The sequence below is a fragment of the Tasmannia lanceolata genome, unplaced genomic scaffold (genome assembly GCF_043159265.1).
Source record: "Tasmannia lanceolata isolate RefF3 unplaced genomic scaffold, GAP_Taslan_0.1 ptg000002l, whole genome shotgun sequence".
In the NCBI taxonomy this organism is placed as follows: domain Eukaryota; kingdom Viridiplantae; phylum Streptophyta; class Magnoliopsida; order Canellales; family Winteraceae; genus Tasmannia; species Tasmannia lanceolata.
The window spans coordinates 37,503,625-37,529,299 of record NW_027518679.1 but is presented as its reverse complement, the minus strand read 5'-3'; the positions used below and the strand labels follow the sequence as shown (position 1 = coordinate 37,529,299).

General features: G+C 39.2%; 3 protein-coding genes across 8 annotated transcripts in view; 1 reads left to right on the top strand and 2 right to left on the bottom strand.

The window, feature by feature from the left end:
* LOC143871711 (ubiquitin-conjugating enzyme E2-17 kDa) overlaps positions 1 to 9,865 on the bottom strand; it is a 35,176-nt gene extending 25,311 nt beyond the window's left edge. The window contains exons 1-3 of one of the 2 annotated variants that reach the window (XM_077376693.1): positions 9,700 to 9,865; positions 8,263 to 8,444; positions 8,092 to 8,170 (exon numbers count right to left, since the gene is read on the bottom strand). In XM_077376693.1, the coding sequence (XP_077232808.1) occupies positions 8,092 to 8,161 (70 nt within the window). In that variant the 5' untranslated portion in view covers positions 8,162 to 8,170; positions 8,263 to 8,444; positions 9,700 to 9,865. The remainder of the gene's footprint in view (positions 1 to 8,091; positions 8,171 to 8,262; positions 8,445 to 9,699) is intronic. The other variant, XM_077376692.1, reaches the window with a different exon arrangement.
* A 2,597-nt stretch (positions 9,866 to 12,462) lies between these two features.
* Positions 12,463 to 13,689, top strand: LOC143884483 (NDR1/HIN1-like protein 13). The gene is made up of 2 exons (XM_077388097.1): positions 12,463 to 13,303; positions 13,510 to 13,689. The coding sequence occupies exons 1-2, from the start codon at positions 12,570 to 12,572 to the stop codon at positions 13,523 to 13,525; spliced, it is 750 nt and encodes a 249-aa protein (XP_077244212.1). The 5' UTR covers positions 12,463 to 12,569; the 3' UTR covers positions 13,526 to 13,689.
* A 1,126-nt stretch (positions 13,690 to 14,815) lies between these two features.
* The window catches only part of LOC143871655 (Mitochondrial ATP synthase D chain-related protein), a 34,448-nt gene continuing 23,588 nt past the window's right edge, over positions 14,816 to 25,675 (bottom strand). For 2 of the 5 annotated variants that reach the window (XM_077376686.1, XM_077376688.1), the window contains 4 exons: positions 24,603 to 24,686; positions 16,198 to 16,341; positions 15,941 to 16,036; positions 14,816 to 15,491 (listed from right to left, as the gene is read on the bottom strand). In XM_077376686.1, the coding sequence (XP_077232801.1) occupies positions 15,009 to 15,491; positions 15,941 to 16,036; positions 16,198 to 16,341; positions 24,603 to 24,686 (807 nt within the window). In that variant the 3' untranslated portion in view covers positions 14,816 to 15,008. The remainder of the gene's footprint in view (positions 15,492 to 15,940; positions 16,037 to 16,197; positions 16,342 to 24,602; positions 24,687 to 25,675) is intronic. The other 3 variants (XM_077376687.1, XM_077376691.1, XM_077376689.1) reach the window with 2 other exon arrangements.

Sequence of the window (25,675 nt, the reverse complement as noted above, 5' to 3'; positions counted from 1 at the left end):
AGAGATTTTTTTTAATTTTCATCATGATTTATACAAGGAGATGAGGACTACTTTTGAAGAAGACTACGCCACAGGACAATGAAGCAGGTCATGGGGAGCAACTACTCAAGAGATGGATAGTATTGAGCCGATACGTATGAACAACAAATCGAGAACAACTTTATTATTGGCTGGACACTATCGACACAAGGAATCGGTGCCACCCTCTCCATTGGGTGAGAATAGTAGAAGAGTCAATGATTCATCCCCACTCCCAGTGAATAAACATGAACCTAGTAGAAGGCAAAGGAGGGGCAAGACAAGTCATTATATGGGTACAATAAAAAAAAGTTGCTTCAGGCATTGATGTGATCCGACCGTTGGATCAACACTTTATTATGTTTGCACTTATTTATTTTAATTTTATTAGACTTATTTGACATTATTGGATTATCCTTGATGTGGGGGATGTCCACATCATCTAGGGCCCACCTTTGCATACACCACTCTACCCTTATTTCTTTTGTTTTACTTGTTTCCCTATTATGCCCTTATGTGTTTATTTGTTTTTCTTTGTTTTAGGGGCAAGGCGGTCTTTTCATCTTTTCACCTCATGCTATGTGAAGCTAGCAAAGAGGGCCCACTAAAGACATATACGTGAGATATGCGGAAAAGAGCCCTAACTTTTGATTTTTGAGAACAAAGAAACAAGGAGTCAATAGCCTCCCTCCTCCCCCACCTTGGGTGTGCGCCCTTTCCATTCTTCCCCTTCGAGGTACTTCTCGCCCTACCTCTTTCTCTTCCTTCTCTATATCTTTCTCTCTATATACTCTCGCCCATCTCTTTCTGTCAAATCTATTTGTCCCTTCGAACTCTCTCTCTCTCTCTCTCTCTCTCTCTCAAAAACTCTCTCATCTCTCTTTTCTCGCACCTCTTCTCTTCTCTCTCTCTCTCTCTCTCTCTCTCTCTCTCTCTCTCTCTCTCTCTCTCTCCTTCATCCTCTCTTTTTTTGGGGGGATATAACTCTTGCATCCCTTTCTTCTTGATCTCCTTCTCTCGTATCTTCATCTTTCAAGACCCTTTCAAGCAATATTCCAGAGAGCTACTGATGTTTGGAGTTTGGGATCGTGACCACGGGCTTCTCCCTCATTCTCTTGGCCTCTTTGCTAGCAAGATTCAAAGTGAAAAGACTGCTGCGTTTGATGTTGAGATATTTCCATTTCAGCCCCGTTTAGGACTCTTTTGCCTTTAGAATCCCTTAGGAACCTCCCTAATAAATTACCCTAGCATGTTTTGATCCATTTATCGTTTTCTATTAAATATTCTGGCCCTAGATCTTTCTTTCTTGTTGTGGACAGCAATGAAACATTGAATAAAGTCTTTTATTTGAGCTTTAAATCCCATCTTGAGTTATTTATTTGATATGATTGATAATTGCTTAAAGTATAAGTATTTTTTATTGATGGTTTGTTGTCTACAGTTCATTTCATGCTTTATTTATGCCAAAAATTTGCCAACACATGTTCCTTCACTCCTTCACTTGTTTATGGGTTACGGATGGTTGTATGGATATGAAGATTTGGTCCCATTGAGCTCCTAAAGTCCTTTGTAGTCACTCATGAGCCTCCAGGCTTGCACCAGGCATGGATAAGATAGCTAGCATTATTGACAGGCTTTTTGTCTGAGTTGACCTCGAAGATCTTTGCACAACAATTAAATAGGTTCAACGTTTTAGCTCAATAGTAGTGTTGAGGACATTGGAGTACCTCAACCGTAATCTGATTAAAGCTCAGCTGTTTCTGATGTATAACGATGACAACAGGAGATCATTCAAGATGGCTCGATTTATCCAAAAGATGAAACGTTTTTATGATTGATTTGGTTCGTAGGATTAGGACTTTTGATACTTACAAACTTCTAGAAAACTTGATATGAGGTTGTTTGAATATTTTAGTTTTATGCATCTTTGATATTACGTTGTTTAAATATTTTACTCTTATGCATATTTAACGGATTTGTATGTTAAAACCCTTAATATTGCATATTATTTATCCATGTGCCTATATGTACATGTAAAAATGTATGGCGAGGAAAAAAATTAAGCCGTCTTTAGAGGCATACGACAGGGGAAATTTTACTTTTCGCCAAAGTGCGAACTTAAAGTTAAAAACTATAGTGGAACCATATATTGCTCATATAGTAGCAAGGAGAAGGCCGCAGAACAGTTGAACACGTACATGGGCCATATCATGGTAGCTCCACTTCAAACAGAAGTGTTAGAAGAACCTACACCAACAAATTCGTTGTTGTTATGGGTTGCTATTGTTATCATCTTAATTGGTTTTCTAATTGTAGTTTTCCCTCTTTAAACTATTGACTGTGATATATATATATATATATATATATATATATATATATATATATATATATGATCCTACTCAGTCGAGCAGATAAGCTTATCTACTCGGTCGGGTTAAAAACAGTGGGGGCCCACATTGTTTGGGTGATCCAAACCATTCATTTGAAAGCCCCTTGCCTAGATAGGGTGTAAACAAAAAATCAGATCCATAGGATCATCCTAACCCATCTAAAAATGAGGGAAAACTGGAAAAAAATGGACAGACACTGTTTGTCACAAATCTGCCCATTTTTCCCTCCATTTTTGGATGGGTAAGGATGATCGTATGGATCTGATTTTTTGTGGACACCCTATCTAGGTAAGGGCCTTTCAAATGAATGGTTTGGATCACCCAAACAATGAGGGCCCACACTTGTTTTAACCCGGCCGAGTAGATAAGCTTATCTACTCGACCGAATAGGATATATATATCTATATACTATATAGCAGAAGAGAAAAGAAGAGATTTTTTTGAATTTTTTGAAAATTCTATGAGAATTACACATCACTTTTTTTGACTTTTTTTAACAAATGCACCCATTCAACTCACATATTTTCAATCCTACCCCTCCTTTATGCTTTTTAACAAAGGCACCCATTAAAGCCACATAATTTCAATCTTACCCCCCCTCCTTTATGGTTTTTAATAAAAAATCTATAGGGTGATCTTAACCATCCGATTTAAGAGGAATTATGGAAAACCTCTATAGATTGGAAGGCTAGGATCAACCTATGGAAATGATTTTTGGGGTACAACCTATTTATGTTGTGTTCTATCAAATGGACGGTTTGGATCAACCTATGACGTGGTCCGTACAGTTCTTTGTCGGCCCGTGCATCGCACGGGGTTTTTTACTAGTATATATATATAGTTGATCCACTTTTTTGAAACATTAGGGTGTCTCTAATATGTGGGCCACATATTACATGTATAGATTGCCAAACATTGGTTACATATAATATCTATGTTGAAGTTAGTAAACTTTCTTTGTGCTTTCTATCCAACATAACGTGTCAGTTTATATTTTCTGTTTATTTTTCTTAAAGTTTCCCGGCAACAAAACGCTCATACTACCACTTTTCCTTTCCAATTCCGTTCCATTTGCCACGTCATTTCGTTTTTCTTTCACGGACGAGTAGCACAACAGAACGGACCCTACATGGAAAACTAATTCATAATCACATGAAGAAAAGTGTAGGGGAATTGTGTTTTCTCTTTTTACTAAGCAAGACAATTATAACCCTATGTTTCCATATAAAAAAAAACTAATTTTGAGTAAAATCCAACAATAGACCCCACTTTTGACGGACCAAACTTTAAAGCTTCTAACCAGAATGAGACAACATCCCATTCCTATCTAGCAACATGATTTCCTCAACCTCCCTCTTCACAGCTTAAGGGCCACATAAATCTTCCCTATCCTAGAGCCCCTCCTATTTCGCCCATTTCCTCAACCTCCCTCTTCACAGCTTTAGGGCCACTTAAATCTACCCTATCGTAGAGCCCCTCCTATTTCGCCCGCACAATTTTGAAGAACCCAAATCCATATAAAAGCCTAAGTGATAAGGTAACGTGTGTGATAAAAATTAGCAAAGCTTTCAAAGGAAAGTACATCTATACACATAATTCGACTTTAAAACAAAACTTGTGTGTTACAGCTGACAACCCTAAAGAGACAATTATTTGCATAGAAATGGAAAAAATGGTGAAGGGTCTTTTTACACAGATATAACAGTAACATTTTATCAAAAGAGGGAAAAGAAACAAAGAGAGGGAAACAATTGACGTCACAAGGAAAAAGATACAACGAACTTAAATAGTGGTAATGGCTTCACTAGTGAGAGATAGAAGTATAAATGGTGGAGATTTCTTCTCAAGTCGAGGATCTTCAAAATGAAATTTGCCAATCTCCACTGGCCCAAGCTCAGCCCTGATGCCTGTGAATATGACATTCGACAAATCAACCTCAACCCAAAGGATTCTAGAGAGATCCAAATTTCAGACTTTCGATTCAGTAAAATCCGTGGGCACACTACCAATGGGATGAATCTAAAAGGCTTCAACATCCATCTCACGAAATTTTAGAAGAAAGAATTCCATTCAATCTTTCTCCAACGACAAATAAATCAACAGCAAACGAGTATGAAGCAAACCAAACGGAAAACATCAAATAAATGAAGTGAAGTAATTCAGTCACCGGGAAGATATCTGAAAACCACTAATTGTAACATGCCTTTAAGAATGGAGAGAGGGGAATAGTATGCAAGCTGGATATGGAAAAAGCCAATGATCGAGCGGAATGGGACTGCCTTGATTATTTGCGCCGTAGAAAGGGGTTTGGTAGCCTTTGGAGAGCTTGGATGAGGAGGTGCGCATCCTCTGCATGGTTTTCAGCCCTCATTATTGGAACTCCTAAAGGCTTCTTCAAGTCTTCCAAGGGGTTGAGGCAAAGTGATCCTCTCTCTCCCTTCTTATTTGCAATTATGGCAGAGACACTTAGCGGGATGATCGAAAAGGGGAAGACATTGGGGCTGCTAGAACAGTTTAGAATTGGTGCTCACGGGTTGGAGGTTTCTCACCTACACTTTGCATATGACACATTGATATTCAATGCACCCATAGAGGATAAGGTCCTTAACTTGAAGGATAACCTTTGTTGCTACGAAGAAGTAACGAGGCAAAGATCGAATTTTTGAAAATCAAGAATCCTATCATAGGTCTACTTCTTGGGGTAGGAAGGCCTAGAAAAAAGAGAGTGAGGCCCAATAGTGGGTGCAACTCAGGTCAGGTTCACCCTGAAAAAAGCCAGGTTGGGTCGGGTTGAGTTCAGGACGGGTTGGGTTGAGTTCGGGTCGGGTTCAAGTTGAGGGTTTGGGCAACCTGACCCGAGTTCAACCAGACATTTTTTATGATTTTTTTTTTTTTTTTGGTGAGCTTAAAAATTCAGGTTGGGTCGGGTTGAACTCGGGTCGGGTCGGGTTCAGGTTGGAAGAAAGGGTTCCTCGGGTCGGGTCAGGTTGACCCTCGTCGGGTTGGAAATCGGGTCGGGTCGGGTTGGCCTCAACCCGACCCAACCCGAACTGAGTTGCACGCCTAAAAGAGATTGGACACACGGATGCGAAACTTGGTTTCTCTAGGGGGAAGGATAACTTCCATAAAGGTAGTGAGGGTCAGGTCGGGTTGGAAAAAGGGTTCCTCGGGTCGGGTCGGGTTGGCCTCAACCCGAACTGAGTTGCACCCCTAAAAGAGATTGGACACACGGAAGCGAAACTTGGTTTCTCTAGGGGGAAGGATAACTTCCATAAAGGCAGTACTTGTGAATATCCCAATTTCTCAATATCAGTCCCTATGAGTGTGATTAACCCCAGAGAGCAAATTCAATGGAGATTCCTTTTGTTGTTGTTGTTGTTGTTGTTGTTGTTGTGTGTGTGTGTGGAAGAGAGAGAGAGAGAGAGAGAATGAGAGTACTCATCAGAAGTTGTACTTGGTAAGCTGGAAGTAGGTATCTAAACCACTAAAAAATGAGGTTCTCAAGATCAGGAAGCTAAAAGCAGTCAATAGTGCATTCTTGAGGAAGTGGTTGGGGAGGTTTGGTGAAGAGAACCTCCAACTATGGGCCCGGGTCATTCATAGCAAGTACCACTCCCTTCTAGGTCAATGGATATCAAATGACAAGTTTAGGCATGGAGGTTTAACCGTTTGGAGGGATATTCTAAGGCAAAAGGATAAATTCAATGCAGGGATTAGATATAGGGTGTAATCAGGGGAGAGAATTCCTTTTTGGCATGACAAATGGTGTGGAGAGTCGCCTTTGAAGGTAGTGTTTCTATTTGTGCTAGTGAGGAGAAGGGTAGGTTCCTTCCCTTGGTGGATACCACATGATCCATGGTTGTTGAAGCTTAACTTTGATGGATCGAGCTTGGGTAACCAAGGGCCTTCCGGAGTAGGTGGAGTTCTTAGGAACAAGCTGGACCTCACCAAATGGGCTTTCTAGGGCCCATAGGGATATGAGACTCAAATGAAGCAAAATTGAGGGTGGTTCTACAGGACATCGAGATTATAGACGGTGACCTGGTAAAACTGACAGTAGAGGGACATTCCCAAATGTCATCAGGTGGATGGATGGGAGTCACCCTCATCGTAGGAGATTTACGTCAGGACCAATTGGGATTTGTAGCTCCAACAAAGCTGAAGCTAGAGCTCTCCTTTGGAAGTTAAGCTAGAGCTCCCCTTGATTAAACTTCCAAACAAACAAACTAAAAAATCATCTCCCCTTGATTATCGAAGGCAATTCATAAAACGCCATATCGTGGACGAGTGGCAAAGCACCGGGACTGTGGAATCTATCAAATATTATCGTTGAAATCGGGTACCCGTGCAAAATCCTAAATCCAAAATTCTCACACATGAGAAGGTTCACAAGTAATTAAGTTGGTCAGCTAGCAAAGGAGTGGAGCGACAAATCATGGAGATTCAGAACCACTAATATGGATTGCTCTGCTCAGGGTATGAAGGCGAAGTTGACTGCTTTTTGTAGCACAGTCCCATGTGGTGATTCCACTCTAAGTTGGTAGGTTAATCGGGTTAGCTACCACATGGCAGCAGGTTTGTAGGGTTTTTTTTTTCTTGCAGTCTTGACTATCAAATACAGTGGTCTAAATCTGGAGGGCACTTTGTCCCCGTTGTTTGTATATGGATGTTCATCTAATGAAATAAATCTGCTACCCTCTTCAAAAAAAAAAAATAGGACCAAGTGACGATTTTCTGGTACAATTCTAGCACGTTACAAGGGCAGCTAATAGTGATGTGCATAGGCTTATTCCAAGCAGGAGTTGGGAGGGCTAGCTTAATGATTTTTTACTTCCTCCTTGAGGTCCCCTGTTTTTGTTTTTGTGTATGTCCTCTTTGTATGTAGTTTGTATGCTTCTTTGTATTGACCATCTTGGTCGCAGGGTTCTCCCCCTCTTCCTTAATATAAATCTCCATCATTCAAAAAAAAAAAAAAAACCTCCTCAATTCATAAGTTTTAGAAGCTTTAAATAGGCCCACCCTATTCCAAAACATGGACTTCCTAAACCCAAATAAAACTATAAGTCACCAAAATCCATAAAAGTTGTTTCTCCTAACGTCATTCTTCCTTCTACTTCTAGGTTGAAGGACCTGTGGGTATGTGCTGCTTCAAGGCCATAAACTACTGGAGGCGCACATTTTCAATAGGACCAAGTATGCCAAATAAACATTTTTTTAAGTCATGGCAGCGATCGCTTACACACCTAGTGCAGCAGTCAACCAGGCTAATTGGTAACAATGCTCCAAACCACTACTTTCAGTCCCCCTGTTTTTTTTTAAAAATGAAAATGAAGTCAGTCCCCCCTGCTGTACCACGCAAATCGTCATGAAATGCAATTTTCTATACAAAAAATGGAAATGATAAGAAACAAACAATAGAACATGCATAGATATAATTCTCCAAACCATTGGGGAGTAAAAAATGTTGAAACGAAATTGAAAAGTTGAAGAAAACCAATCCACCAAAAACCAATTTCATTAAAATGCATTAAAAATTCTTAACATGCTCCATGACTATCAAAATTCAAAATCAATTGACCAAGAACACAACACATCAAAACCAATATGCATATCCAGCTATCACAAAGAACCACAAATTTCTCAGAACATAGAGGTGCAAAGGAAATTATGTCAATCTACGTACCTGCACTGCAAGAGGTAGGAGGATCCTTTTGCAAGTCCTTGAGTTCCTTCAAGATGCGCTTGGAAGCCATGAGTAGAGGCTGGAATATTGGAAGAAAGTTAAAAAAAAAAAACCCCATAACTACAGGCTGGATTGAAATCCTAAAGAGAAAAGAAGTTACAGAACACATACAGATCCAACCCCTGGGAAAACCCTAGATTATGTTGCGAACGCGAATCAGTTCAAAACGGAATTGATATTCTTAGAGGGAAAATCAGCTTCTTGACCCGTTTCGATGGAAGGGCCAGTCCTCTTTTGTGCACAAAAACACAATTTCTGGGATAAAAATCTTCTTGATTCGTTTACAATGCAACCTAATGAGTGTTTATATAGAACACTCAAATGGATTAACATAGAAAGAGATCGATATAAATATAGAAATTGATAAATCAAGATTACCTTAGGACAAATCTAAGTTGGGTTTTGCTAACGAGTGCTAAGGTGCTATAAAAGGTAATTTTATACCTGTTTTGAGAATGTTTTAAGAATTTTACAAATGTGAAATTGCACCTGCTTCTCAAAACATGTGTAAAATTACCTTTTATAGCACCTTAACCATTAGGGCACTCCTTAGCAAATCCCATCAAAATTAATATCCTAATCAGTCCTACCTACTAAATCTATCAAATGTGAGATCCGATCATATTCTCTAACCCATACCAAAAAACTAATATAATAAGAGGAATGATAGAATGAAGGATGCCCTTGCAAAAATCAGCTTCAAGGGTGCCCCTATTGGTTGATTTCTGCAAAGTGCGGTGGTGCCGAAAAAAGTGGGTGGCGCTTAAAAAAGTGGAAACCGTGCTGACTTTGCAGAAATCAACCGATAGAGGCGGCCTTGAAGCTGATTTTTGCAAGGGCAACCTTCGTTCTATCATTCCTCATATAAAAAACCAAACTAATCTATTCCACTTTAAGTGGGACCCATCTAGACACTAAATAGATTACGCAGCATATTACAATCCTAAAAACCCCAGACCTATTCAAAACCCTATGAGACTGTAGAATTCTCAGACCTAATTACAGGAACCCAAAACGCCACAAATTTTCAGCCGATGAAAAATCCTAACAAAACTTCAAAATTTAAGAATATGCGGCATCCAGTAACCCTAGAAAACTCCCAAATTCATAGACCGGATTATGAAGGACTAAAAATCTTAAAAGCAATTAACTAATTCAAAGCTAACATCCTACTAGGCACACTAAATTTCTTTCAAACCCTAGGTAACATTAGAAATCACCAAACCAGTTAACCAGACACCGATCTATCCTCAATTCGAAAGCCTCAGATTATTGCCCTTAAAAAACTAGGGTTTTGGGGGGGAAGCTAGAAAAGTAGAAATGAAAGATCGATAGTAACCCTAGAAAACTCCCAAATTCATAGATCGGATTATAAAGGCCTAAAAACCTAGAAGCAATCAACTAATTCAAAGCTAACATCATACTATCCACACTAAAATTTCTAAATCCTCAGATTATTTAAGGCCAGAACAAAAATCTTTAAAAAAAAAAAAAAAAAAAGTATCAATCTAGAGTGATCTAGAGAGATTGCGAGAGAGTAATGAGAACCTGGAGAAATATAGGGTTTCGGGGATCGATTAGTTTTTTCCCGATCGATTGGAGAAAATGGTGGCAAAAGGAGACGGATTTGGCGCGGATCCACCGTCACCCCCGTGAAACCACAGAGTTTTGAGAGAAGGCAAAGGTTATTTATAGTGGGAAAAAGACTTTACTGCCTTGAAAACTAGTCTTATGTCCCATGTGTCTCCGTATTTTGTAGTTTTGAATTTATAGTCCCTTATTATTTTTTTTAAAGTATTGTACGGACCACATCATAGGATGATCCAAACCGTCCAACGTAAATAGATTGTTCGCCAAAAATCATTTGAATAGGATGATCCTAGCCCTCCAATCTATAGAGGTTTCTATAATATGCAGTTCTCTATAGATCGGAGGGTTGGGATCATCCTATGGAAATGATTTTTGGGAAACAACCTATTAACATTGTGTTCCATCTCATCGACGGTTTGGATCATCTATCATGTAGTCCTTATAGTACTTTTTGAAAAATAAGGGACTGTGAGGGCTTACACCATATACAATCTCCCATAAAAAAAAACCCGAAGTTTAAATGAGAACCTCAAAGTTTACTAGGTTTGCAATTTTCCTTCAAAACCGGAAAACTCTTAGGGCATGTTTGGCTGCGAGGAATTTGTTTTCATGATAAACCGGGCATCTTCAAGTGTGAAGTCCCCAAAAATCAAGAAACCAAATCCCGAAAACCATTGTCTCCATGATGAGATGTTGCTAAAAATCAAGAAAATGTTGATCCGGTTTTGAGCAGAGTTTTTTGTTTCTGATTTTTTATCAACTTCTCGTCATGGCAACAGCCATTTTCCGGAATCTTGTTTCTTGATTTTCATCGTCTTCGTACTTGAAGATGCCCAATTTCTCATGAAAACAAATTCATGGCGGCCAAACGTGCCCTTAGAATTGATGGTGGTGGAATTTGGATTTGTGATCGTGCGGTGGATAGAGAGCCTTCGTCCAGTATCTACAATCACAGACAAACGGGGTCAGGGGTCTAGGGTGGGTCCCGGATGACCACTTCGACACCCAAGTCAGATTCCAACTCAATCGTATAAATAAGCAGCAGGATTAATGAAAGGGATGGCTAGGTTATCAGAATCAAACATGGGCTTTTTCTGTTACTTGGGTGGTCAAATTAAACATGGGGCCCGGGAGGAGGGAGCGGCGTCCAGCTTCTTTTTCCTCACTCTCCTTTGGGAAAGATGGTCTTAATGGGCAATTAAAGCTTGCCCTTAATGATACTTCTTTGTGGCTTTTAATGGTGCCTCATTTTGTCTGGTTTGAGTCCTTTTTCTCCCGGACAGATTGGATCCTCCTCTAGGGACCTTGTAACATAATTTATCCTTTTTCTTTGCATGCAATTCTCCTTTATTATACGCCACGTGGACTCTTTTAATCATTTTGGAGAAAAGAGTTGCACTCTGATCGTTGTACGAAATTAGCAACGTGCATGGCTTGCTAATCTTGCGTGTAACCTTTCCCATAATCGTGATGATGAGTGATTATGGCTAAGATTTTGCTGATAAGGAAATGACACGTCGCGGGATCCTACGGTCATGCCGTATTTAACTCCCATCAAGAATTGAAAATTCTATGGAAGAATTTTCCATGGGAAAATTTCCATTAAAAATATCTTATAATAACATTGGCCGTATAGATATTAGAGGGACTAAGTGAGGAGAGGGCAAGAAAAGCCTGAAAAATCAGGAAACAAAAAACCCCACCTGTCACCCTCTAACTCATGGGTGCCCCCTCAAATCTCCCACAAAGCCATTTCACCCTCTTTTTTCAAGAGGGAAGAACCGCCTCATAGCTGAAATTGTCTATGAATTATGCGACCCTAAATTTGCCATTTATAGATGTGGCTCTGGTACAAAGAAAAGACAAGTTGAGTTTGTGCAATTATTAAAACATGGCAGTGCCAATATCACTAGCATGTAAATATCATATAATATCGGGAGTTGCTAGGGTCCATTGCATAAGGCATTTCGCAGCTGGTCTGTCGCATGTCAGACCAGCCACCTCGTGAATGGAGACAACATGTTTTGTCGCCATTCACAAGTTGGGTGGTCTGACATGCAACAGACTAGCCGCGAAATGCCTTTTGCGATGGACGCTAGCAATTCCCTATAATATCATACAGTGTAATTTTCTCTAAAGCTCTGTTCACTTCTTTTCCCTAGTGCTGTTTTCCCTGGAAAACAACTTTTTTTTTCCCTGACAAGACCTTAACAAGACAGAATTTCTGTGTTTACTTTTTTTCCAGGGAAAAATATTATCAGATGTGGAATTTCTTATTTAAAAGCTGAAAATGACGTGGAAATTGAACTTTTCCCTGTTACTCGAGATTTGGTTTCCGATTAAATGAATCGGAAAGAGGCTTTCCAAGGAAAACGAAACATTTTCCTTGACAGTTTCCCCAGATTCCTTTTCCTTCTGACATGTCACCTGAAAAGGAAAGGAAAACGAAATCCTTTCATTTCCTTTCCGGGAAAAGAAGTGAACAGAGCCTAAGAACAACAAAGGGTGCTCGAATTATGCACATCCTTGAATTAGTATCTCCCAATTTCACACAAAACCATTTACGGCCCTCTATTTTTTCAAGGTAGAAGGCCCATCTCATGGCTAAAATTGTCTTATTCATTTAATTCATTGTTACTTCTCTCCTAGAAAAGAGGAAGTGCAAAATTGCACGACACTCCATTTTTTCATTTATGAATAATGGCATCCTAAATTAGCCATTTATAGTTGTGGTTCTCGTGCAAAGTTTAATAACAGAATTTTGATATGACCCATCTCCCTTCATTTCTCTTAGAAAGTTTAATAACAGAATTTCTTGATTTCTAGTAATGGAGGATCCGGCCAAAATTCCAATTCCTCCATTGCCAAGACCCCCGGGCCGTGATCGACCAAACCCGGCGGCACCAACAACAAACAATCGCCGCCGTGTCTCTTTCTCCGAATTCCCGCCCATACCGAAAACTCCTATAAAGCGGCAAAGGCGCCCATGTTGTTCCACATGCAAGTGTTGCATGTGGACGTTCTTCTTCTTCTTCTCTCTTCTCCTCTTTTTTACTCTTATCGGGAGCTTACTATACGCATGGGCCCGGCCCATGTTGCCAGAATTTCGAGTTGAGAGGTTAAGTGTCCCCAAATTCGAACTCGTGACCAATTCCCACCAAACGTACCTTAAAACCGAGGTCCATTTGTTCTTCGAGGCTTCAAACAAGAACGATAAGATCGGGTTTTCTTACGACGACATTCGTGTTTTTGTTTCATCGGAAGACGTGAATTTGGGCCGAGAATCCGTTCCGGCGTTCGCTCAGGGTCCGAATAATGTGACGATTGTGAAAATTCGTAGTGGGGTGTCAAATTCTTTGGTGGATAATGGGGAGGGGAAGAGATTGAAGAAGAAATTTGAGAAGAAGGATTTGGTTTTGGATGTGGAATTGCGTGCGGCGGTGAGGATTTTTGTTGGAAAATGGATATCAAACAGATTTCCAATCACATTACTATGCGAAGATATCCATCTATCTAAGGTTGCGGCCGGATTCGAGCCTGTATGTCACGTCTCTTTGATGGGGTATATTCATGCAACTTTTCTTCTTCTTCTTCTTCTTCTTTCTATTGCCGTATTTCCGTAGAAACTCCTCGTAGTGACAGGAAATTGTTTTGGCAATGGATATTGTTCCATCTCTAAAAAATGATATATTGCACCCAATTGTTTATGCCCTGTTCGTTTTAAATCGTGTTGGATAATTTTTAATTTTTTTTTTTTTTTGGTTGCAGGATCATATTCAATTAACAAAGGGAGCTCCTTCTTTGTAGGATCACAACAAGTTTCGGCTTTGAAGGTTTCTTTTCTTGCATATTAATGACATGGATTTTTTGTTTTGTTTTGAACTAATCCTAGTACTTGTATTCTTCTTCTTCCTTCTCTGTGACAGATTTTTGTATCAGCACTATATCTATTCTGATGAGATTTATTAGAATTTTCTCTCATATATTTATCTCACAAAGTGTGTGACAAAAAAGAAGTCGTTCATAGTAGTAGTACATCAAGATCTGTGATCCTGAGTGTAGGAAGTAGGCAAAATCTTGATGGTCAGATTATGTAGAAAAGCCATCCTCACGGTCAATGGTAAAAAGCGATTTTTTTGGGTCTAATAGGGAAGCATTGTGTAAAATCAAGACCATTGATCTTGTAGAACATTGTTAGGCAACCCTTATAGTTTTGGTTGCATCTCTTATGGGCGAAGTGACATTGAACAGATAAAAATCAAGGTCTTATGCTTATATGGAAATGATGATCTGAATGCGCAGTGGAAGAAAATAAGTTTGGGCATTTAGGTCGTGTTCTTTAATGGGGAATAAATTTTCGTCGCTAGGTGGGAAGAAAAATTGGAGAGAGTAAGTACATTAGGGGGTGATATTGGAATAATGATCTTTAGTATCACATTCAAAAAAAAACTGAACAAATTTTCAAGTGGGGCTGGCCCCTTGTCAAATTTGTAAAGAGAAAAGGGCTGCTGCGCTCGAGGGCATCTAGGCTTAGCTGCGCCCGAGCACAGAAACAAGGGGGTGGGAGCCATTGGGAGGTGATCCTAACCATTAATTTGGAAGTCCCTATCATGGATGGGGGCCTACCAAAAATGAGCTCCGTTGGATCACCTTGTAGGGCCAAAAATGGACAGATTTGTGGACACCCTAAAGTGATCCAAGAAAGGGCCCATCAAATGAATGCTTTGGATCCCACCCAAAATGTGGCCCCACCCTGTTTTCGAGCGCAGCAACTCTATCCTCATTTGTAAATACTCATTTTTTGAATGTGATACTAAAGATCATCTCCATATGGAATGGAGATGATCTTTAGTATCACATTCAAAAAAATCTGAACAAATTTTCAACCCTAGTCGTTCTCTGAATTTCGAAGCAGAAATTTTGCAGCAGCTCACATTATTTTCTATTTGCACAGGGAAAAAAAAAGCACAAAAGAACACAACTACACAGTTTCTGCATGAATCACTCAGCATCATTAATTGAGGAAATTGAAAGAATGTCGTTCTGTAACTACTTTCATGTCGCATTCAAAAAATTCATATGCAATATTGTTCAAACCTTCTCATTCTGTAAATTTCGAAGCAGGAAGTTTAGAGCAGCTCATTAATTGAAGAAATTAGATTATCAGACACCCCTTTTAAACCCACCTTCCCCATCTATAATATAACAAAGTTTGTAAGAAAAATAGGAAAGAATCACAACAATTTTTATCATGATCAAATCCAAACCTATGCCCTGGAATTCAATCTGTTCTTGTCAGCTAAATCGGCGCCACTGACATATTTAGCAACAAAAGAGAACAGCCGAAAAGGAGCCCCGATTAGTGGGGCATCGGAGAGAGGTATGCCTAATTTTTCACTGCTCTCAGCCAACTCAGACTCAACCTCTAAAACTTCATTTTCCGACAATGGAACCAATACAATTTCTTTAGTCTCACTGGCATTGTATGATTCCGGCGAGTCTTCAGGTCGGATTCCGACCTCCACATTGGATTCTGTGTCTACATTATGGAAATCAACAACTGTATCCTCTGTAGGGATGGTTGGGATGATTGCAGGAGATTCCATCTCCTCACCAGATTCCAATACTTTCTGTTCCGGCAAAGAATCTGAAATGCCGGAAGTTTCCAACATAACTGGGTCAAATCTGATTGTTGAAGACTGTGGGGCAGTCTCATTGTGCCGATCAAGTTCAATACACAGTTCATTCACCTAAACATAAGGGGAAAAAAATCATCTGTAAGAAATCCATACATTTTATCAGTGGTGAAAATGCATTTATCATGATCAATGACCAATGTAAAAAAACTTGTTATTTGGGTTGATTTCACTTTTCTCAATAAACTGAGCCCATACCCCAGTTCTGTATTTAAGTTCTTTTATTGGCTAGGTCATTTTCAGACTGAGAAAAAGTGCATTTATAATGGAATAGAAAAATATATAATTATTGGAAAAATAAATGCCCTTTACAACTTTGGTTTTGATGTGTTTCAATTTCGGTATTGTTTCGGTGGGGATGGAAACAGAAACAATTGTCATTTATGTGTCGGTATCGATAGAAATTTAAAACCATACATGCACCTATGTATGAATGTATACGCTGACAATACATGTTCGAAAATAGTTCCCATAGGGAGTGCACCATGAGTCCATATATTTACCTTTTCAACAAGTTCAGCATTTTCGACAACCAGCTTCTCTACCAGTGCACGGGCGGCTTCTATCAAATTGTTAGAATCTTCACAGTTAGAGCCATGCTGCATTGTTCAGTAAAATTGATTAGAAACAATCAATTTATATTGAAGACCTAAACAATGCTAAAAACTGGAACTCGCTAAATTTAAAATTCCCCGATCAGTGCAGAGTGGCACTTTAAGCTTTTCCCATAAACACTACAGCACAAAGTGGAGAAACTCACCTTTGGCATGTTCCCTGCCGAGGAACCAGAAGGAGAACCCTCCCTCTCGCGGTGTGGAACCCGTAATTCCAGAAGAGATATGCTTTCCCTTAACCTTTGGTTTTCTTCTAATAAACCACTTTTAGAATTTTCCAACTCATCCACCTGCCAGGCTTTGTTATTTAATATTCATATCAGAAACATTGACAAGTACAGTGTCTACTATGAATTAATGAAAGAACGAGCGAACATGCAAAAGCAAAGTGATTCTTTGAAAGAATATAAATGCGACAGAATATAAATCTGATCAAAGAAGAGAATCATTCAAAAAAACAAAACTTGAAAAAAATAAATACAACATCTATATCATATTGAAAAATGAAAATCAGAAAATATCCTGAAGGAAAGATGACAACATCTGACCATACAGAAGAAGTGACTACATATTACTGAAAAACGATATGGCACCATTAGATAATAATGATCATGGCTAGTGCACAAATTGCCCGAGTTTCATTGTATTTGTTTGTTATTGGCAACTTCATTGATGAAGTGAAGTCTCGGGTGCTAGAACACTTTTGTGGGTAACCATCCTAGGTTTTCTTTATTAGAAATACAAATTCGGCAATAATGAAATGATGGACACAAGCTAGAGACTTCAAAGAACAAAAGGCCATCAATGTAGAACAGGCCCCTCATATATATATATATCCTCTTTTTCAACTCCATGGTATTATGTACGTATGTCTATTCATAATCATTGCAGAGAAACCCCATATAAATCCTCTCTCTTAAAACCATGGTAGTCATGTGCACAAAGACTATAAGCAAAACAATGCTAAGTAAAATTTAAATGAAGACGGCAACAAGGTATTTTGATGGTTCATCCACCTAAGAATGTAAAATGAATCTTCCTTCCATCCATAAAGGTGTATGAATAATTGTGTACCTAAAACAGTGAAACTCTTGACTACCCAAGGGCTGCACAGTAAATTCTTATACAATTCCAACCTACGTCGTCAAATATTCATACACCGTCAATTTCTTATGCTTCTTTACCACTTTAAGCCAATTGCCAATTGCCATCCATATCGTCATTTTCCACCAATGGAACTGACTTCAATTTATTCACCAACTCACAAGTTGTGTGAGCCACTGCTCAATGCGCTGCCTCTGCTCTGAATCGTGCCCTCATTAAGTATCATGTTACCCTAGGCATAGTTTTAAAACTCCCCCACATCATCGTGGACTCCCCTGAGTTGACTCCCTTTTACCTTGGCCGCATTCTGCGTTTTGCCCTACAAAGTGAATAAAAACTCCTTTAACTCTCCCAAATTATGTCCACGTCAACTGAGTACTCAATTGTGTCAACTGAGTACCCAACCGCGTCATGCTGAGTCGGCTAGGATTTTCTTATGCCCCGTTTTGACCCGCATACGCATTTTGAAACACTGACCCTAGGTAACTAAATTACCACCAACAAACGTACAAAATATCGTAGTTGAATGTTTGACAAAAAATGATTCTATCCAACCTACACCTAAAATACTTTCCACTTACATGGTCGTTTTTCTTGAAGAGAAGTCCTCTGCATGGTGCACCCCTAGATACCCAAAAATATGCAGAACTACTTCCCAATGGTCAACTGTAGACCTATGCATAAGCTGGCTTATGCTCACTGGGAAAACAATATCTAGATGTGCACTTGTCAAATAAATGAGCATGCTAAAAAGACAATGATATCTACTAGGGTCTTCAAATAAATCTCCCTTTTCTAACAATTTTATACTGGGGTCCATAGGGGTTTAAGGGAAGCTTATAAAAGCCAAAGATATCCCACACCCTGTTCATCATCAAAATCGATGGTTCACTTTCTCGCCAAATTTCTAAATTCCAGAATCTGTAATTGTTGCTCTGGTGCTTGGGAGTAGAGTTTCAATGGCTTTTATATTGTTCCCTTAAACCCTAAACCTAAGGTTAGGTTTGCTAGGTAATTTCCCAATTTCTAAGGGGTAAATTTGTCATCTCATCACCAGTGAAGTAATTATCACCATACCCATCATCAAATTGGTAGTTACAGAAAAACCAGTATGTGTACATTTCCCTCAAATAGTTTTCCTAATTAGTAAATTTATTAAACCCCATTTTGAATTGAGTTCAAATATTGTAATTTTTTGTTCTCCCAATCATCCATTTATTTATGGATTTCCTCAATTCAAAATGTTCTTGATTTGATCAGCCAAAATATTATAAAGCATTTTGAAACATCCCGCGACATAATTATTTGAGGAAAAAATAAGTATTTAATAATATGAGGAAACTGTTGGTGAGCTTAAGCGCACCAAACTTATGGTGCGCTTAAGCTCCCCAATCACATGGGTCCCACTTGTTCTGTGGTGATCCAAACCATTCATTTGCAAGGCCTTATGATAGATAGGGGGTGTACCAAAAATCAGCCCCATAGGGTCATCCTAACCCCTCCATTTGTGGAGGACAAAAAATGGGCAGATTTGTGTCTGTCCATTTTTGTCCTTCACAAATGGAGGGGTTAGGATGATCCTATGGAGCTGATTTTTGGTACACCCCCCATCTATGTAAGGGACTTTCAAATGAATGCTTTGGATCATCCTAACAAAGTGGGCCCTCATGTGATTGGGCGCTTAAGCTCACCATAAGTTTGGTGAGCTTAAGCGCACCAACAGTTTCCTCTAATAATATATTAATTTTGCGAAATTTACATCTCTAATTTTCTTTGAGAATATTTTGATAATAATGATTCCATTTTGGCCTCATTGGTCATCAAGTATCATCAGGGTAATTACATATAATGATCATGCATATGTTGAATGCTCTAAATACACTCAAATTAGTCCCCCCATCAAGTTCTTCTCCAAATTTAGCCTTAGCCCAAGCCCATAAACTGCCCCAAACCACAAAAAAATACCGATCAAGTATTAGATTTTCTCCAAACTGCCCTAGCAGAAAATCAGCATTCCATCTACAAATTGTAGAGGGAGATGGAACCTTTGACCCAAAACCCTAAATTGATCTCCTGTCAGCTGCTCTTATAAATATTCTATTCAAGGCTTCCCATCACCACTATAAATAAAAATAAAGACAAAGTGTAACCTATGTCTTAGAGGAAGTGGCCCGCCGTCTAAAGATACGTGGTGGTGGACTGAGGAGGTCCAAAAGGCGATTAGGTCTAAAAGGGAGTTATAAATGTTTGCATAAGTGTAGAAATGAGGAGAACATCGAGAATTATAAATTGGCTAAAAAAGAAGCTGAGAAGGAAGTAAGGGAAGCTAGAGGAAAGGCCTATGAGGATTTGTATCACAGGTTAGGGACGAAAGAGGGTAACAAAGATGTTTACAAGCTTGCTAAGATAAGAGAAAGGGAAAGCAGGGACTTGAATCATATAAAATGCATCAAAAACGAGAATCAAATATTGTTAGTAAAAGAAAACGAGGTTAAAGAGAGGTGGAGAAGTTACTTCGATAAGTTGTTTAATAGAGACCCCATAGCAAATTTCGGAGAAGTTGATAACGTTTTTTATGATACAAACTAGACCTGGCAAAAGCGACCCGTGCCCGCGGGTCGACCCGACCCACCCGCAAATTTGCGGGCACGGGTCTGAGTTTTAGTGACCCGTCAAAACTAACCCGCGCGCACCCGCAAGTCACTTGGCTTTTTAAAGGGTGGTGATTTTGTTATGCTAATCTAGTTAGATGGCTTTTTAAAGGGTGGTGATTTTGTCATGCTAATCTATTTTTTAAGGGTTTGATGCCTAAATAGGTTATGGCTGGCACCATAGAATATAAATAGGTTGTGGCTAGCACCATAGGTTGATCCCAGCGCTCCGATTTGAATGTTAGAGGGTTGATCACTTGATCCTAACCCTCTATAGATCGGAGGGTTAGGATCAACCTATTGAAATGATTTTTGGGGCACAACCTATTTAGGCTGTGGGCCATCTAATGGACGGTTTGGATCATCCCACGGTGCCGGCCATACCCCCCTCATCAAAATCCAGTGATAATATTTTCCAAAATAAACTACTGTTTGAATTTGCGGGTGACCCGCGAGTTGACCCGGCCCACTCGCGGGCCGCGCGGGTCACCAAAAATCTGACCCGCAAAAATGCGGGTCATCTCCTGACCCGACCCGTGTGACCCGCACCCGCATCACCCGCGGGTTGACCCGGCCCGACCCACCCGTTTGCCAGGTCTAATACAAACCAGAGGATTGTTCCTAGAATCTGAACATCAGAGGTAAGAGTAGCTACGAAAAATATGAAATTAAGTAAGGCTATGGGGCCTGCGGTATTACTATTGAGACTTTGAGATGCTTTGGTGATGTGGGTTTGGTTTAGTAAACTAGATTATTTAACTATATTTTGAAGACTAAGAAGATGCCTGATGAGTGGAGGTGTACATTAGTACCTATTTATAAGAATAAAGGAGATATTCAGACTTGCACCAATTACTGGGGAATTAAGCTAATGAGTCACACCATGAAGCTTTGGGAGAGGATAATTGAGCATAAACTAAGAAAATAGACTAAGGTGTCAGAGAATTAGTTTGACTTCATGCCCGGACGATCGATTATGGAAGCTATCTTCTTGATTGGCGGTTAATGGGGAGATTTAGAGAAAATACAAAGGACCTTCATATGGTTTTCATTGATTTGGAGAAAGCGTATGATAGGGTTCCCAAGAGTGTTATGTGATGGGTCCTTGAAAGGAAAAAGTGCCCACTAAATATGTTGATGTGATAAAGGATACGTACGATGGAGCAGTAACTAGAGTCAGAACTACGGATGGCACGTCTAGTGAGTTTCCAATTACAATAGGACTGCACTAAGGATCAGCTCTAAGTCCTTATCTTTTTACGCTAGTTATGGATGAACTTCCGGAATGTATCCAGGATGAGGTGCCGTGGTGTATGTTATTTGCTGATGATAATATTAATTGACGAAACCAAAGCAAGATTTAATGCTAAGTTAGAGTTATGGAGAACTACTTTGGAATCCAAAGGTTTTAGACTTAGTAGGACTAAGACAGAGTATTTATTATTATTTTTATTTTAACTTAGACAGAGTATATGAAGTTCAACTTTAGTAATATAAGGAGGCGGGGCAAGGATGTAGTAAATATGATTGGACAGGAGGTACCTAAGAGGGATATCTTTCATTATCTTGGCTCAATCCTACATAATGAAGGAGAGATTGAAGAGAATGTTAACCACAAAATAAGAGCAGGTTGGTTGAAGTGGAAGCATGATTCAGGAGTTTTGTGCAACTGCATAATACCTACCAAGTTGAAAGGAAAGTTTTATAAGACAGTTGTGAGGCCAGCCATGCCATACAAGCTCAGAATGTTGGGCCACCAAGAAGCAGCATGTGCATAAGATGAGTGTAGCGGAGATGTGAATGCTTAGATGGTTGTGTGGCCACACAAGGTTAGATAGAATTAAAAATGAAGACATCCGTAAAAGGTGAGCTAGCACCAATTAAGGAGAAGATGAGAGAGCACCGCTTAAGATAGTTTGGGCATATCTGACGTAGGCCCTTGGATGTTCCAATGAGAAGAAGTGACTCGCGTCAAGTTGATGGAGTAAAAAGAGGTAGGGGCAGACCGAAAACAACTTCGATAGAAACAGTGAGGAAAGACTTGATGGCTAGGAACATAACAGAGAACATGACCTTGGATAGGAGAGAATGGAAGAAAATAATCCATGTAGACGAACCCAACTAGTGTCAAGATTAGACTTATCATTTGAGCTGGGTAGACTCTTTCACCTTCATCATGTAAATTTTCTAAGGGTCTGTTCACTTGCGCAGAGGAAAAAGGAAAAGAAAAGAAAATGACGTGGTTGATGAAAAAGGAAAAGAAAGCAGCGGGAGTGTGCATTCAATTGTCAGCAAAAGGAAAAGAAAGCAGCAATACTGTGCATTCAATTGCGAGGAAAAGAAAAAGAAAATCCGTTTAGAAGGAGATTTTATATGAAAAAACTTCGACAGCTACATTAATTCCTTGGGGTGGAGTTGATAGAACCTAGGAGTTGTTCTTCAAACAAAGGATGTATGCCACTGATTTTCTCAGTAGATTCCATAGGATGAACAATAAGCTTGGTAGCACTCCTACATATACAACAAGAACATTGGTGCGAAAGAAGGTGGAAATGTGAAAGACCCCTCTGACTTATTGCAGCATTTTAAGGGTTATACAGTATCTTACATTCACTAGAAAATCAGGTTCGTTAGCATCTCCAGAATCCAAGGGAGGAGGAACAACTACAAGTAGCTAAGCATGGTATCAGATACATCTCATGGAATATTTATGGAAACATTAGGACAAACAAGTCAGAGTTGAAGGCTACTTAGATGCATGCTGTCTAGCATGGTGGAGGTCTAGCATGGTGGAGTTGTAATAAGCAATTTAGGCCAAATCCAATGCAGAGGGAAAATGTAGAGCCATGAAAAAAGAAAAAAATATGGGTAAACCTACTCTAAAAAACCCGTATTAGAGAGTTTATGTGGAAAAAAAATTACAAAAAATGGGTTAAACCCACGCTTAAAAACAACAGGTCTGTAGTACGGAGAGTTTCTGTGGGAGAAAAAAAAAGGATGGGTAAAACCCTCTCTAAAAAATCCAAATACAACAGATCTAGAGGAAAAAAGCAAAAAATGGGTTAAACCCACTCTTAAAAACGACAGATCTGTAGTAGGGAGAGTTTTTGTGGGAAAAAATAAAAAAAGATGGGTAAACCCTCTCTAAAAAATCCAAATACGACAAATCTAGAGGGAAAAAAAAGCAAACAATGGGTTAAACCCACTCTAAAAAAGACAGATCTATAGGGTTTGTGGAAAGAAAGGGCTAAACCCTCACTAAAAATCCATAATCGACAGATCTAAAAGAGAGAGAGAGAGAGAGAGAGAGAGAGAGAGGTCGGCTTACCAGACTTCTCGCCGGAGACGATGAAGGCTCGCCGGAGATGATGGAGGCTCACCGGCGACGATGTATGACCCGCCGGAGTCAATGGAGGAGGAAGATGGAGGAAGAATAGGGTTTGAAAAGGAGGAAGAGAAGGGTTTGCAAAAGAGGACGTGAATGAGTTGTTGTTTCCTTTCCTCGATAACTCGTTTCCTCGAAAATAATCCGATGCTTTTGGGCAGATTTTGCGAGGCAGAAAGGTAGTGGACAAGTCGTTTAGTACGGATTCCACGTGGGACACGATTTCTAATTCAATGCAACAAAACGACCACTTTTTACGCATTTCCACAGATTTGGGGCTCTTAGCAACTGAACAGACCCTAAAGGATTCATTAGTCGGCCCCAACTAGTTTGGGACGAAGGCTTAGTTGAGTTGAGTTGTAACCTATGTCTTAAGACTTAACCCTATCGAGCTCCTAAGTAAACTCATTTTAACAAAATATGACACCTCCAATAGGAATATACTCCCATAATCATATTTTGCCTCAATGAATCGAAGCTACAAATCACTGCATCCAAAAGAAATGCATTCAACATGATAAAGCCATAGCAGAAGCTCCAACAAACTCTGAACGGCAGACCCTCTTCAATCCCTGGCTTGCAACCAGTCTTCCAGACTACGAGAACAATAAGCATGATGATATGGGAAACACCCATGATGATATGCAACCAGTACTGAAGAAACACCCATCTTAAGTCTATGCCATCCCTAAAGATAGCTAACCAATCCAAAGCAAGAGAAACGCTTGCTGATATGGGAAAACAACAACGATGCAACATAAGCATGATGACAAGTTCGCCATGCGAACATTTCCAATGATATTTTTTGAAACAACATTTTCAGTTCTCTAACTTCTCTTTCTAGAGTATATATATTCCCTCTCCTGATGTTAAACCATGAATTGAGATTGATTAACATTTAAACCCAGTCAATATTGGGAAAGACGGATGCTAATTCTCACCTCATAATACAACTTAAGCAGATAATAAATATTGCCCTATTACAATAGCAAATATGCACTAGATTTTGACACCTGCTTTGATTAATACTAGGTTAATTTCATTATAGGTTCACACATAAAGAACAGGAACTAGACTGACTTCTTCATAAATGCCACGCATGGGCATTACAGTGTTCATACTTAATAAATCTAGAAGTCAACATGGAAGAAGCAACCCGTGAAATTTTTTGACATGTCTAAGCAATAGATTTGGATATGCTGCCTCAGCCATGCTTAAAAACTTCCATCTGGTATTCCAGCCTCTTACAAATTCATGATCTTTTACACATTCATAACTCCACTAATAGAAATCCCTCCAACGAAAGCTAATAAACAATATACAAGATCTCTGTATTTTCAGGACAAGTTCAATAGCCTGGCTCCTATTTAACTTTAAAAATTTTATGTAATTTTGAAACAGAGCCATTTACCTGTGTCTGTAGCTGTATATTAAGTTCATTCAATCTTGCAATCGTTTCCTTGGCTGAGTTCTGCAAAACATGATTGAACATCCACTTCACAATGACAAGGTGCCACAGAGATCATGGAAGAGTAAATTTTAGTTTTTTGCAAATAAATAGGCAATAATGGCACTGGGTAAAGAAAGCCTACATTTATTAATTTTCCCCTAAGAAAATTTAGGTATAGTGCAAGATTAAAAACAAAAAAAAAAAATGCCAAAAATCACATGATATATATATATATATATATATATATATACAGAGAGAGAGAGAGAGAGAGAGAGAAAACATTTCCTACACACTTGTGTAGGTAAGTTACCTACACACTACCTTAAAATACAGTGGGGGCCCACATTGTTTGGGTGATCCAAACCATTCATTTGAATAGTCCTCACAGAGATAGGGTGTCCACAAAAAATCAGATCCATAGGATCATCCCAACCCTACGATTTGTGGAGGTAAAATGGACGTGTATAAACCTTCACAAATTAGTCCATTTTTTGCCTCCATAGTTTGAATGGTTGGGATGATCCTATGGATCTGATTTTTTGTGGACACCATATCTCTGTGAGGACCATTCAAATGAATGGTTTGGATCACCCAAACAATGTGGGCCCCCACTGTATTTTAAGCTAGTGTGTAGGTAACTTACCTACACAAGTGTGTAGGAAATGTTTTCTCATATATATATAGCAGAAGAGAAAATGAGAGAATTATTTGAATTTCTCCCAAAATTCTATGAGAATTACACATCACTTTTTTTTACTTTTTTTAACAAAGGCGGGTCCCATTCAACCCAAATATTTTCAATCCTACGCCCTCCTTTATGCTTTTTAACAAATGCACCCATTAAAGCCACATAATTTCAATCCTACCCCCCTCCTTTATGCTTTTTTAATAAAAACAAGTGGACAAAGTCAACATGGTGACGTTTTTTCTTTGGAAAATTACGGATTGGGTACATATGTTACATAATACTACGGATTTTTGTGAATATATTACATAATTTCAATCCTACCCCCCTCCTTTATGCTTTTTTAATT

Coding starts and splice junctions, on each gene's coding strand:
- LOC143884483 (XM_077388097.1), top strand. CDS start 12,570: ATGGAGGATCCGGCCAAAATTCCAATTCCTCCATTGCCAAGACCCCCG.